Genomic DNA, 15724 nt, shown 5'->3' with positions numbered 1-15724 from the left:
ATATGATATATGATTCGCATGATCTCCTGTTTTTCAACCCCTAATCGGATAAAATACAGTAAATAAATGGTCACTCATTTAAAGCAGCGCTGTCATTGTCGCTTGGTGATGACGTATAGGGAAACCTAGTGGCTCGCGTGAAAGCCCGTCGAGAAAAAAAGGAAATTCCTACGGGAAACCCAAAATTGAAAATCATAACATGAAACGTAACGTAACATAACATTTTTACCTCGACCCTGAACAGGAATTTTTTAAATCTACGTCGTGAGGAACATATGTGAAATACACATAAAGCTGTGAAGGGAAAATATATTTTTATTTTCAGGTGTCTGAATGTAAAAAGACGACGGCTATTTAACGTGCGCAAACGACCACTGTCATGTAAAATTGTCTATGGTCGAGTTCAACAGATTGGACTTTGTAGCTTGTAATGTCATCGAATGCCCACATAGAGGCAGCAGCGCGTTGGCATGCTCGGAGGAAATAAAAGACGCGCCCGACAAAGGGGCCCGGCATTCAATCAATTAGGATGTGGGCAGATAAATACGATTTTAAAGAAACTTGTGGTCGCTATTGGCTTGCCAATTAAACACTACAAGATGGTCGTTGGGCTTGGTTTAAAAATACACCCGCACACGCCCATGTCGTGTAATTGGGTGAAGTGTGTGATTAGCCCTCTCCAACAGACGGAGATTAAGCTTGGGGAGTGTGTAATTATGAATAAAGCATACGTCAGCAGATAAACAACCGCCACCCGAGGTGGGGATGCCCTCCGGCTACCACTGCTTTTAGGCTGCCCATACGCAGCCAGAAAGGCGGACGACGACGACGACGCACTTGTAGTCCTTCTGGCTGCAGAAGAAGTGCCACGACGCGGACACACAGCGATCCCAAACCGGCCTGCAGGGCAGCTCGTCATTCCCCTCCTCCTCCTCCTCCCCTTCACCCTCCCCCTCCTTCTCCTCCTCTTCCTCCGGGACAGACAGCATCCTATGCGGCTCAAGATGGCGGTGCAGGCAGCAGAAAACGACACGATTGTGAGTATTCTTGCAGCCCGACGCGGCGGATTGTTGTTTAGTATCGCTTCCTTTGTTTGCGTGCACGTGTTCGATTCCCACAACGCGTCGTTGTGCACGCTGCGTGGCGAGGCGTTCTGGCTGCAGGGGCTCACCTGGCCCGCCGGTGATCGGAGGATTGACACACTCTGTCGGGGCTCTCTTGTTGTGTTCAAGGACGCTTTCTTTGTATTCTAATACATTTTTAAATGATTTGTTTTTTTTGGAGATGGTGGACGACGAGCAGCTGAACGACTCGCTGGGGAGCGTCGGCCTCATCTCACCTGACAAGGAGGATCTTGCACGGCTGCTGGTAGGAATGAATGAGTCGGCGTGGGGAGGGGGGGGTGGGTGTTGGAGGGGTTCAACCATTTCCATGCCGTCTGGCCGGATTACACATTGCATTTTTAATTTGTGTAACAGGCACATTAACAAGCCGTCACAATCACACCTACAGATAATTCAGAGATAAGAAATCGCTTGAGTTTTTTGGGAGAAGAAAATACTCTGTCGAAAGAAGCAGGGTACACCCTGGACTGAGGCGCCCAGGCAATGGTTGGCCATGTTGTAGCTACAAAAATATATTTGAACTCACATTCAGGGGCGGAGCAATGTGGTGACCACCCATGTCACTCTCTGGCCACCCCTACACGGAGAGGAAAATTGTGATTTTTTTTTCCCCCCTGCCATTTTCACTTGGATTTTATAATGTTTAATGTAGACTGTGTGGGGGTTTTTTGTATGTGCAGACAGTGCCCTTCAGTGGACGTATACGAGGTGGCATGAGGCCCGGGAAAAAGATCATCGTGATGGGCATTGTGGACCTGGAGCCAGACAGGTAGAGTTTTAAATTGTTGGTTTTTGGGGGGATTTTTTTTTCATGAGCAAAACAAAAAAATAAACATTTTTCTAATTAGAATGAATTACAAGTCACAAGGTCATTGCAGAAAACTTGCAAAGACTGAAAACAATGTAGTACTGAATTTTGGAGCATTAAACTGTTTTGTTTTTTGGGGTTGGGGATGGGGGATGCTAAAACAGTGGCCGGTGAGACACTTGCGCATGAGTTCCTCCTTCCCCACTAGATAAGGACTTGAGCGCCTTCCCTCACCTCAGTGCCTGTCTGGCGTAATTTTGACGTGCAGTTCGCCATCTGATAATGCATCTTCCTTTTGGATAGTCCACTAATGTTGCATATTCAGAGTGCCTCGTTCTCTGCCATGAGTGCTCGCTCGCACATCATGGAAAGGAGGCAGGTGAGCGAAGGCAAATGGGGGGGGGGGGGGGGGGGAGTCAAACCTGACGCCCAGCATGTGGACCGGATCCTCATGCTGGTGGGAGTACTTAGCCATGAGTGCGTGCACAACACTCGGGGGGGGGGGGGGGGGGGGGGGGTCACTTTTTTTTTTTTTTTGGTATGACAATTCTTCAGTGTATTTTTAAACGGGATACACTGCTCTGGCCGCATTCTAAAAGGCCCACAAATCTTATGGTGCCCTCCCCTGAAGAAGAGAAATCCTTTTGTTGAACAGGCCAAGCCATTCCCCCCCACCCCACCCCTCCAGCCCCCCCAACCCCAATCCAATAAATAATTACCGATATGCGCACCACATGAAGGTGAATGGCAACTTCTTTCAGTATGCAAGGACGGTCAGGGCGTTCCCTCTCCAGTATGAGAGGGGGGAAAAAAAAAAGCAGCTACTTGTCTGGGTGTGACTTGACCCTACATGGAAAGTTCAACGTGGAATTAAGCCTCCCCGCCCGCTTCGTGGTGACTTCATCGCTCACTGCAGCTAGCCACATTCATGACAAAAGTTCAATGTTACTGGTGGACTAATGTATTGGGACGACGTCGATCTTTCATCAATGGAGTGAGACTTTAGTACACACTGAATCCTCATTGTCAACATGTTTGGTGACAGTGAAATCTCGTTGATCTCAGGGGTTACATTTCAGACCTACTCGCTATAGGTCACAGGTGTCAAACTCAAGGCCCGTGGGCCAGATTTGGCCCACCACATCATTTTATGCGACCCGCCAAAGGAAATGATGTGCATCCACTACATATTTCTTGCTCAAATACCAAAATTGCAAACTGTCTTCACTTTTAAAAATGTTGCGATATTGCAAGCATTTTTGTTCCCGACGCCCCTTTTGAAAATAAATGGAATCCTATTTCAAAAAACAGTTTTTACTGGCCTCTCATTTCAAAATTAGTTATTCACCAATTTGTCACGTAGCCTACACGTAGTATGAGATTTTTTTTTGTTACTCTGATTTGAAATTGACCATAAACCCGATAGATAAAACAATGAGAATTGAACATTCTATTTCTGGTGGAACTGTTCCTCGACAGCTAATTGATCATCAAATGAATTGATCATTATTTTGAGAATCGATTAATCATATAGAGACCTTTATTCATTTAAGATTGGCCAAATCCTTGGAATTTCGGGCTCTCAGATGTAAATGTCTCATTTTTGTTGTCCTGCATGAAAGCAGACTGATTTATTTTGGGGTGGGGGGTTGTGTTTGTTTTTCAAAATAAAACATTTGCAAGCATCTGCTTTTACATTGGAAAATGGTTATCCCAATTTGGGGCTATTTTCTGACATGTCACGAGCCATGTCACGTTATTTTATTCATGTTAACATTTGACTGGACCAAAAGGGAAACTTTGCCAGACGAGCCTGTCACGTTTAGGTGTCCCAATACTTTTGTCCGGGTCTCGTCTCAAGCTCGTTAGTGTCAGTTTTACGCATGTGTGCACACCAAGTTGCAGGGTGCCGGATGTTCGCCCAAAGGAGCAGCGGGGATTATGATTCATTCGAGCCATCATCCCAGATTAGCCTTCAGACCGAAACATCTGGCAACCAGTGTGTTGATTCCATTGCCTCCCCCTTTGACGCTTCAGCTTTGACGTGAGCCTGACCTGCGGCCGGGAGAAGGATAAGGACAAGGAGGAGGCGGCGTACGACGTGGCCCTCAAACTCACCGCCCGCTTCTCGGATCGCCAGTTCCTGCGCAACGCCCGCGTGGCCGGCAAGTGGACCGAGGAGGAGGCCTCCACCGCCTATTTTCCTTTCATCCCAGATCAGCCTTTTCGGGTAATAATCTTTCATTCGTCACAAATTGACTAAGCCCAATGTGTATTTTTGGATTTTTTTTCCATCCTGGAAAATATATAGCATTTTTTTAGAAGAATTTTTGATGTAAATCAAACAAAACAAACCTCATTTGGTCAAATTCTTTAGTATGAGCTTGCCCAAATGCAAGGCCAAAATGGCTGCTTCCAACCAAAATGGCCGACTTCCTGTTGAATTAGCGGTATTTGTCCCTTACTTGTTTGCACGTACTGTTAGACATGTCGATTGTCCACCCATATTGATGAAACTAGCCCCTGGGGCTGAATTGTTTTTATTTTTTTTAAGGTGTGCTACTACGCTACATTTTCATTCACAAAAAGGTGAATCATGTTTTGCGATTGAAGCTCACTTGTTGACAATGAGCACTTGTCCATTGTTTTCCTTCCATAAAACGAAACCGCGTCTTGATGACAGTGATAAAAAATGTTGCGGTTTTGTCCAGCACAATAATTGCAGTCCTGGCAAAGTAACTGGACTTGCGTAGCGCTTTGGACCTGTTCTGCCGAGTCCACATCTGTCCTCGTGGGACGATTGCAACAATCCTGTTCATTTTGTAGATAGCAGCTGATGTCGTGCTTTTCGTAGTTGTTTTTTCCTTAATCACGTTTATTTCACCTCTTTCACACAGAGATCCACACACAACATTTTCACATCTACAAAGTAAGTCGTACCAGAAGACGTAGCTTTTGCCTAATGCTAACAAATAATACAAAACACAATGGAACGGTTAACAGAGCTAGCATCGATGTTGCACTGTTATTACGCTTCAAGCAACGGTGCAGCAACACACAGACAATTAAAAAAATAAAATAAAATCTCACAGGCATATATTCTTTATCCTCTACAAAATATTACTGCAACTTGTCCTGTGACATATTATTTACACTGGCGATAACGTACTGTATACCGTATCGTCAACCAGCTTCAAGTTCACAGGTTTCAAACTGAAGGCCCGGGGGCCAGATCTGGCCCGCCACATCATTTTATGTGGTCCGTGAAAGCAGCTCAAACATGGCAACTTCTATGATCCTTTCTAAAATGCCCACCAAAATTTTTAATTCTCAGTTATAATAAATAAGAGAGCTATTGGAAGCATTTTCTTGTTACAAAATCCCTCATTACAGTAACTTAAACAATAGTTGAATTAACAGTTATTCTTGACTTCTTAATATGGTTTCAGTCGTATGTGTGAAACGGTATCTAAAATGTGGCCCGCGCCAAAAATGAGTTTTAAATGCCGTCCACCATTTGTTGGGAAATAACGAAAAGCATTTTTTCCAGCACCCTGCAACGAACTAGCAAACAGGAAATTCCACATCCACGCAGATACACACTCTTGTTTCTCCATGAAGGCAGCTGGAGATAACTCGTGTGATGAATTGATGTCATGTGACCTCAAGTCCACATATTTCTGCTCTAGTAATTCTTCATGTGGTGACAAGCACATATGGCACGAATCTAAAAATATACACGCGATTGTCTAATGAGGTCCAGAACAGAAGCTCTTTTCCAAAATGAGACCAAAATATTAGAAGTACCTCTCTGGTAGATTGAACCTCATGCTAATGCGTCAACAGCATTCAACTGATAAAACTCAGTGGCCAGAAGCTGCGGGCTGCAGATTAAGGCTGACGTGTTTCCTCGTCAATGCAAGGAAATGCATTGGGACATGTGACACGCGTTGTTTTGTTTGCTGGCTTCCGCTCAAATATGCTGATGTTTGCTACATTCTAGGGTGCTGCGTCGTTTACTTTGGGAGACTTTAAACCGGGTCGGCTTGCGATATTACATTGGACAAGAACCAAAGTGATTGGTTCAGAATGAATGCAAGGAAAATATTCATTCCTTTTGTCATCATCAAACTTCAAACGCTCACTCATAGTTTGGTGCATACCTTGATTTGGTTCACTTTGTTTACAGGAAAGCAAATCAAAAATTTGGGGAGTGAGTGGTGTGTAATATGCTTTCATTCATTTTCCGATCCGCTTTATCCTCACAAGGGTCGCGGGGGGTGCTGGAGCCTATCCCAGCCATCTTCGGGCAGTAGGCGGGGGACACCCTGAACCGGTTGCCAGCCAATCGCAGGGCACACAGACAGCTAGCTATACATTTTCCACTGAATTAAAGATTCTCAAGTGAAAAAAACTGTGCAGTGAACAAGTGGTGAGCTAATCTGCCTCACAGTTCTGATGTCGGGGGGTTTGAATCCGGGCTCTGGAGTGCAGTGACTCCTTTAAAAAAAAGCAGCTAGCTAAATATAGAGACTTTTCCTGGTGTTATTGTCGTCTACTTTGTGACAAAAATGTTTCAATCGTGTCCTTTTAGGAAAATGCAAAATCAGATGTTTGTGTTTTCGGGGAAACGAACATCTGAACGCTCTCCAATGACTCTTTTTCAAATAAGCAACTTATGACAACCTTTGGGACGGTTTCCTCGTGTAATTGGAGACTGACTCCGTGGGAGCCGTGTGGCATTATGCCGCCTTAAAATGGAAAGTCCAGATGTTCTTTTGCCGGTAACAAGGGAAAATAGTCCCATTAAGTGCAATTAAGGCTGTTTTGTTCAAAACGGAGTGCCACAAAGGTCAATGTGAGCAGGATCATTTCTGTTGATTCTCTTGCTTAAATGAAGCCAACATAATACATTCTCAATTTTTATGTTGGTGTGCCACAGATTATGATTTGAACCATGCCGCCTTCGATAATCTGAGCAAGATAACTTTTTTTTTTTTTTTTAAACCAAAGTAGTGATTTTGCCGCTGTACGGTTTGCTGTTCATCTCATCCACTTTTGTCTTGGATCGTGTGTGAAAATCCACCCTAAAAAGTCTCCAGTGGGATCAATGTGGTTCCGTCCAGCTGCTTCTCGTCCGAGCGAGTCGTGGCAAGCTTTCAACACATTTTTCCACACTTTCACCTCACCATGGCTTGTATTCCGACACTGTTATGGTTACCAATCGTTGAGTGTTGTGTTTGACACAAGTGTGCCTCCGCTTCCAGGTGGAGATCCACTGCGAGCACCAGAGGTTCCGGATATTCGTGGACGGACACCAGCTCTTTGACTTTTACCACAAAGTAAAATCTTTGGCCTCCATTGACACGGTGCGGATAGACGGAGACCTACAGATCACCAAGCTGGGCTAACCACGCACGCATACACACGCACACACACACACAAACGCACACACATGCACACACATGCACGAAGCTCGGCAGGGTGAGTGTGTGTGCATGAAGGACTTGAGCACGTACACAAACACACGCACACATCTGCACCGCCATTCACCTGCAACAAGGCGCCTCTGCTTCTTATTCTTCTTTCAATGTGCTGTTCACCATTCAGCAAGCTCTCGTTTTATTTATTTCTCAGGTGTAAGTTTTGTCAAGTCAGTGAACATCTTTACTTGCTATTTTCATTCTTCTCTAAATTTGAATGCAAATGTTGATTGAAGGGAAAAGATGAGAATTGAAATATATATTTTTTAAGTGTCACACTCGCAGCATCCCTTCATGCCATTCCCATTTAAAAAAAAAACGGTTGTAATTATGTTTTCAATTATAAACGTTACAAAAAAAATTCAACATTAAATTATAAATTTTGAAAATGTTTTATTCCATACTTTTGGGAATGCCGATTTTTTTTATAGATCACTATAAAACTTTTTTCCATTTTTCATCATTAAAATGCTGTTATTTAATTTAATTGAACTAAATAAACATTGCTTACATTGTGTCCAATTAAATAAGAAAAAAACAAAAAATAAAGCCTTATTTATATTGTTTAATTATGCAAAGAAGAAACATTAGATTTTCAAAAAATTAAAATAAAAACATCATAATTTAAAGTTCACACCCTCTGCACTTGTCAACTTCGTATATAATTTATTACAAATAATTTAAATATTAAATTTTAAAAAATCACAAAATAACCCTGACAGCATATCGACTTGCCATTTCCATGTTAAAAAAATAAACAAATCTAAAGCTCACAGTTTCTCCTCTTGCCAACTCCATATTTTTTCATGTTATTCTTTTTTACGCAATTTTAAATTAATTTCAAACAATTAAAAATGGCCATATTTTTTCACTTGACATGTCCATATGATTTTAATTTTCATTTAAAACAACATTTGAGCATTTCGCCTTGCATTTCCATTCTTTTAGAATCACTTACATACAGAAACACTTGCTCGTCCAGTTCAAGGGCATCAATATGTTGCGAGAGTTATCCCAGTTTAGATTTTATTACACAAAAATAAAACTCGCGTTGCAAAGATGAGTCGAGTATTCCAGCTACGTCTTCTTTTCCTGGCGTTCTTCTGGGGTAACCTCCCACCAGCAACCTCCACCCCCCCCCCTCCTGGTTGTCAGGGCAACACATGACCTAAATAGTCTAAATTGATGAAGATTCCTCGTGGGAGGAGAAAGACAAACAGGAAGTACAATTCTGACCGGTGGGCGTTTTTGTGTTAAAATTTGCATTTTTACCCCCTCTTCAGTCACACTTTTTTATTTCCAATGTAAACTGGCAACCAGGCCTCACATGCATAAAATATGCAACTCATAACCTGGAGTGTTATACTCTATTTGAGGTACAAATGAGTGTTTTGGCGGTGTTATGAGGTGATGGTTTAGTTTTGATTTTAGCTTGAAGCAGAATCGGCTTCGGGTCGTGTTCTGAATGTAAATCGAGAATTGAGGCAAAACTCATTTGAGTCATCCCATCTACGATTCTATCCAGAAAAATTCACAGGGCTTCAGTTTTTCCAGATTTTATGTTACAACCTTATTCTAAAATGCATAAAGTCATTTTCTTCTGTTATATCGCACGTTCTACATAACTGGCACTCACTCATAGACTGCCGCTATCCTGAGCCAACAACAGCTCCCACATCACTCACCCTGCATTTTAAAGCCACACGCCATCAGAGTCACAGATACTACAGCGTGAGGATGGCCACTCCAAGTAAACAAAAAGAATACCGGCACCTCACAATTACATTTTGGTTTGGTGTAATGCATAAAGCTTTAGAATGAATATGTATCAAAATAATGCTAATTTGTCATTCTGCTTGCACCCCTAAAATTTGAGGAACTATAATTATAAAATAGTTTGTAGCTCATGCACACCTATCTTTGGCCAGTGGTTTTTTTTCTCTTCTCAAATTTTTATTATGTAGATATGGATTTTTTTTTTTAATTTTGGAACAACAAGGCTGTAATATGACAAATGCACTGTACCACTTACATGCTTTTCACTGGACATTTTACGTTCAGTTTGAGTAAAAGAAAGACTCAAAAGAAGTGAAGCAAGCGCCAAAGTAACTTCATTCCAATAAAGCATTAAAAAAATATACTACAAGTCAGTGAATATGCGTAACATAGAAGCATTTACAAAGGCAGACCTACAAGAATGTAAGAAAATCTCAAACCCCAAATTAGACTGTTCTTCTTCCCCCTCTCCAACTTCCTGCGCTCACACCGCTCGGTCCTAGCTTTTTCTTTTTTTAGGCAAACAGGAAACTCGCCTCCAGCCTGTTGCATCATTACTGCAGCAGCAGAACAAAACGTGCTCTGTGTGTCGACTGTGCTTGGCGTTCTACAGTATTGCAGGCTTACAGTACACTACTGTAATGACACGTTTTGCTTTCAACCATTTTATCAAGCGCATTCACTTGTGTAGGGGAAAAAAAAGCCTGTATAAAAAAAATTGTAACGTGTTTGTTGTTGACTTGGAGAAAAGAATGGACACAGGGAGTTTTACTTGTGGTGTTTTTTGGTACTGATACACTAAATGAAATGAAGACTGTTTTTTAAAATGTAAATTAGGACCTGATTAAAGCGTTTAATTGATGCTGAATGATAAATTGAGTGTTCCTATCCCATCGAGGAGAAGTGTGTTTACACAATTGTCTTAACCTTAACCATCCTGACTGCAATGTGTTCTGGTTTTCCACTTCTGCAACTTTTTAAATGTCGTCTTGACACATTTCTGTACTCGGAACGTGAGGCTAAAGATGCAATATGGTACGTTTTTCCTTGTGTATTTGTTCACTAAAGCATTCATTTCAACCAATTCAGGTGTCCATTTACATGTACAGTGGTGCTTTGAGATATAAATTAATTTGAAATGAATGGAGATTACACCAATCTAGCCCCCCCCTCCCAAAATATATTGTGATGGATATAAATTAACATTTATCCATGACATAAATAGAATGTATTTTTTTTCCAAAAGTTTTGATTCAACTCAATGGACATTGTTATAAATACTCAATGTGTCATTCTCTTTGTTGTATGTTTAGTTTGACGATAAACGTAAACTGGCGATGGCAGTAAAGTTTTTTTTCCCCACTATCTGCTATCTCGACTTTAATTCTCGCAAATCAGAGGGGGAAAAAAAAATCAGCCAAACGATGGTTCATGTCTAAAAAAAAAAGTCCTCATAAATCGAGTCACCTTTATCTCAAGGCACCACTACAGTATATTCCTTTAATAAAGATATGAATGTTTTCCTCCTGATTGTAATTTGATCATAAATAAACAGCAGGTGTGTTTTTATATTTCACACCTCTTTGTAACTAGACGTTATGTTTTGCCACTGATTTATATTGTCTTCTGTGTGTACTATTGGACTTTAGGTGTACATATTTAGAAAAATAACCATTTGTTTAGAAATAACCGAGTACAGGAACAAACAGTGACCACAGTCTTTGGTGTACATAACTAATTGGGATGGTCAAATGTGTCATTTCAGGGTTTTATGAATTCCTCGAAAGAGTCACAAACTTCATGATGTGTCCTTTGAGTGTTGTGTTATTTTTATATATTGCAGCATTACAAGCAGTGCGATGAACTCAACTCGGTGGTTAAATAGCAATGAAAATGTTCTGGTACCGGTATATGTTAGGAAAATCTTTTTTTTTTTTTTTTGTGGGTTGTGTTTTCTTTAAACCACAAAATCAACTGAAGTATCATTTTTCACTGCAGTGTTTCCTGCGGTGAGGTATCCCCCCCAAAATAACCTAAAACTGCTCCGCTGCTGTTTTTAGACCAGACCAGGCTTCTGCATATGTTCTTTCGTCTCCTGACTGCTGCTTTTGTTAAAAAAAAAAGAAGATATGAAGAAAGAAATGATCCTTTCAAAACCAATAAACTTCTCATCTTCTAGGAAAGACTGTTGTATAGTTATTTATGGTCGCTCTCTGTGTATTGCATTTATGAACTTTGTTTTTTTTTTTAAATAAACTGTGAGATACAACTAATCCAAATTGTACATTCATATGAATAATTAAACACCCACACTTTTAGATGATATACAGTATGTAGTTTATTCACAATAAAATCGTATCCATAAAAATGTCAAAACGGACTTGATCCGTGTCTTTTCGCAACCTCTCTTTTTGACCCGTGTCGCTCTCCGTCCTTCCTGGACGTGTGTCGTATTGTTTTGGTTCTGCGCCACGTGTGCTAGTCATTAGCAAGTTCACCGAAACTGACGTTTTATCAAACAAGTATCTCATTTAATAAAACAAACTTATTCATGTCAGTGGCTTGCTGCTATTCTTGTGGGTGTTTTGTGTCTTGTGCATCTCATACATACTTGCGATGGTGCCACGTTACTTGGAATCTGTAACTTCCTGTTGTTCCGGAAGTGCTGTGCTCATACGTAATTGTTCCAGGACGCGCTTTGTGTTTTGGGAGCGCGCTCTAGCTTACATATTTGATGACAGTTAAACAGTAGGTTCGAACTCTGTTTCGGGGACTGGACGTGGTTTAAAGTAAAGCAACAAAATGTCTGGCGGGACCCAATTGGAAAATGCCAACCCGGTCATATTCGAGCGGTCCGGTGAGAGGCTGCAGACAGCCGCTGATGAGGACGAAGACGTTCACGACCCCATCGATGACAGAGAAATTTTTGATATCCTTTTGGGCTTACTGTCACACGCAAGTTAAAACCAGTGGCTATTTGGGGTAAAACGCTGACAATAACTAGAGTGCTTGCGTAATTTTACGCGGTGGCTTTCCGTTGCACCCGGAAGTGTGTCGCAGTATTTATAAGATATGATAAGAAAACCTTTATTTGTCTCACAATGGAGAAATTCCCAAAAATGCACGCATTTTCAAGGTTATGCATACATACAAACCGTTTGCACTTTTATAGAAGTTAAAACCAGTGTCTTTAACTGATGCAACATCTGATCAGATCCATCAATGATCCCGAACATCCTCTCTCTCTGGAGGAGTTGAACGTGGTGGAGCAAGTCAGAGTCAAAGTAGGTTTCCAATTTGTCTAGTTTATTTTAAACATGTTTGTGTTTGTTATTTCATTATGGATAGAACAAAATCATACCTGGAGTTGGTGTTGTCTTGAATGTCGTCCAAATATTAGAATGATTGATTGCTAACATACACTTGTAAAATTCTGAAAATTCCTGGAATTTTGCAACCCTACTAACGACAAAGTTTTAAAAAACTATGAGGAAGAGTTATGTATTAAATTATTTCAGAATAAATAACTTGCTTTTTGGATGTTCAATATTTATGAATGAATCAACTATGCTTTAAAGAGATAAAGCTTGCTTCTTGGATTAGTCTAATTCTGCTAAAGAACCACTGAATTGATGACAATGACCATCCTCTCCGTTTGTATCGAGTAGTTCCTCATTACTGTTTTTTTTATCTCTGGATTCATTCCACATATTCCATTATTATTTTTATTTATTTATTGCATTCAGGTGAACGACGCAGACAGTAACGTGGGCGTGGAGTTCACACCCACCATCCCCCACTGCAGCATGGCCACGCTCATCGGCCTGTCAATCAAAGTCAAGCTGCTACGCTCGCTACCTGACAGATTCAAGGTCTTTTTTTTTTTCTTATCTCACAAAAACGTGTCATTTGAAACACGTGTGTGTGTGTGTGTTTTTGACTGTATTTATCCATGTTTGCATCCACTTCCAGATCGATGTGCACATCACGCCTGGGACGCATGCCTCAGAGGACGCAGGTAGGACACGTTTACGTCTATCCGGCTCACATTACAAGTGCAAGGTTTTGAGTTTCCGCTGTGTTTTTATGGCCACAGTGAACAAGCAGCTGGCTGACAAAGAGCGAGTGGCGGCCGCGCTGGAGAACTCGTCGCTGTTGGAGGTGGTCAACCAGTGTTTGTCCACCAGGAGCGTCTGAGGATCAAGAAGTGTTACCTACTGCCACCGACACCACTGGAGCCTTACCACGGGTTGTGAAATACGCAGCAGAGGCAAGGCAAATGTCTTCAAAGTGAGAACGTGCGGGTAACTGCATGAATTACGTACTCACCTGCACGTCATTGGGTATACCTGAACAGTCTAATAATTGTTAATACAAAAGAGACCCCACCGCTCACCAAAAAAAAGAAGCTAGAAATTAAAAAAATAGTTATTTTATTATGTCTAAATATAGATTCTGCTATTTTTTTAAATGTTACCAACATATTTCGACCCCAAGAAATGGATGGGAACGCCGGAACGAAGTGTATCTAATTATGTGCATCAAAGTTTGTTTGTTTTTTCCTGATAGACTGAAGACAGAAACTGTGTTAACTGTATTTAATATTCACTTGAAACTGTTATTAAAATATTCACCATGTCACTTAAACGTTGCAGTTGCACATTCTTGACGAGATGTCTAAATGCTTGGTAAAGTTTTTTTAACCACCATTTTGAAATCCTAATAATTGATTCATTTAAATTTCAAATGTTTTTTATGAAACTTTATTACATTGGGTTTAAAGTATGAAACATTATTGCATCCATATTCATTTTTTTCTTTAAAAAACTAAATCCAAATGTTTGACTCACAATTCTCTTTACTAATGCTTTACTTCATTATTTTTTTCATGGAAATACTGTCATAAAACTAATTCTAATCAAATAAATTAATGACTACATTTGCCTAAATGTCTGCTTTGGGGCATTTTGAAAAATACCCCAGTTGTTTTTATAAACGAATACCAAATTGTTTCACTGAGTTGCACTTTGAGGTCGAAAAATATTTCAAATTGAAGTCATTTGAATCACAGTACAGTACAGTATTTACTTTAAAAAACATACGAGTCGTGTTCCTATGCGACCACCAAGTGGCGCTATTGTAACATTTCTGTAGCCCGTCTTTTCTTTGCATCAGATTAAAAGAAGATACAGTAAATTATTCTGATGCAGAGTTCATCTGGGATGCATGTATCATGTTGTTGTTGCCACCAAGTTTGTAAAATGGCAGCCGGTCATGGTGATGTAACTCCCACTCTGTTTCTTCATAACAAATAAAATGTTTTAAAAGGCAGCAGGGGGATTATGTAACCTCACCGTGAACGTTCCACTGTTATTTCACTCCACGCGACTCCATGTGAGGTGTGTATAAACCATTCCCAACACATTTGAAAGACATTCAAACCTTTCTCGATTTCTTTGCTAACTTTGAATTTTTTTCAAGTATAAACTAAAAAAAGTAACCCACAGAAGCATAGTAGGCCTACGTGTCCATCAAAAATATTATTCCTAAAAAGTATCAATATTATTATGCGCCACTGACAAGATGAAAATGTTTCAACATCTGAAATCATTCTCTGTAAACCAAATTTTGTTCCTTTGTACATTTCTGTCATAATCAAAGACATCACAGACACATGCACAACAAAGCAAATAAAAAGAAACAACTACACTATTTACATGCAGCGCTGCAAAACATGCTTAGAAGTGCCTGGCCTCACTTAATACAATAACTTGGCCCATTTTGACCTCTACAGCATCCAGAAAGATTTTAAGCCGCAAGCTAGCTGGTGGCTCGCGCCTGTGGTCAAAGGCTAGTGAGATTTATTCCAGCCACCGGAGGCTTTAAGCGGACATATTTTTACCATTACATATGTTGTATATACACAGTATAGAAGGCGGTACAAATGTATCTGAGTGACACCTGAAAGTGGAGCCGAGCATGTTTTCAGTCCATATAGTGGACACGTCAACAGGGTCTAAAAGCTGACAGAACATTTTGATTTGTCACCATTTTGAAGCTAATCTAATAAAAATCGGTGATTTTTTTTAATTCATTCAAATTTGGCACGATTTGTATCAACGCTGTTCTTTGCGAAAATGTGTAAGACATTTTTATTTTCACTTTACACGGATTTTGAATTAGCCTACCATGATAAAACCGTCCACTAGATGGCAGTACTAGCGCCATTCAAAACATGCAGCGAAAGCGCCGAGTTGTTGTAGTTTTACCAGCGGTCCAAAACGAAGTGTGTGTGTGTGTGTGTGTGTGTGTGTGTGTGTGTGTGTGTGTGTGTGTGTGTGTGTGTGTGTGTGTGTGTCGTTACTGATGTTGGATAGTGGTTTACCGTACAAAGAATTAAAAAAATGCTAAACACAAAATCTTGACTGAAAAACATAAGAGGTGGACCTGTCAGTTATCAAATAAACCGTTTTGCTTCATCGGGGTGTGTGTCCTAAATAGATAAACAGGCTCTTATCATAGATTAAATCCCT

General features: G+C 40.6%; 2 protein-coding genes across 2 annotated transcripts; both read left to right on the top strand.

Moving 5' to 3' along the window:
- Nucleotides 1-753: 753 nt before the first annotated feature.
- lgalslb (lectin, galactoside-binding-like b) lies at nucleotides 754-11374 on the top strand. Its single transcript, XM_086122509.1, has 5 exons — nucleotides 754-1037; nucleotides 1285-1368; nucleotides 1805-1893; nucleotides 3970-4162; nucleotides 7200-11374. Exons 1-5 carry the CDS (start codon nucleotides 993-995, stop codon nucleotides 7341-7343), a joined length of 555 nt encoding a protein of 184 aa, XP_085978635.1. The 5' UTR covers nucleotides 754-992; the 3' UTR covers nucleotides 7344-11374.
- Nucleotides 11375-11853: 479 nt separating this feature from the next.
- On the top strand, nucleotides 11854-13838 carry ciao2b (cytosolic iron-sulfur assembly component 2B). The gene is made up of 5 exons (XM_086122802.1): nucleotides 11854-12122; nucleotides 12398-12475; nucleotides 12938-13063; nucleotides 13164-13209; nucleotides 13288-13838. Exons 1-5 carry the CDS (start codon nucleotides 11994-11996, stop codon nucleotides 13386-13388), a joined length of 480 nt encoding a protein of 159 aa, XP_085978928.1. The 5' UTR covers nucleotides 11854-11993; the 3' UTR covers nucleotides 13389-13838.
- The last annotated feature ends 1886 nt before the right edge of the window (nucleotides 13839-15724 follow it).

The sequence above is a fragment of the Hippocampus guttulatus genome, chromosome 10, assembly GCF_054856545.1.
Source record: "Hippocampus guttulatus isolate MCC_2025c chromosome 10, RoL_Hgut_1.0, whole genome shotgun sequence".
Taxonomy (NCBI): Eukaryota; Metazoa; Chordata; class Actinopteri; order Syngnathiformes; family Syngnathidae; genus Hippocampus; species Hippocampus guttulatus.
Note: the sequence above shows the minus strand (reverse complement) of the source record. Positions and strands in the feature narration are given on the sequence as shown.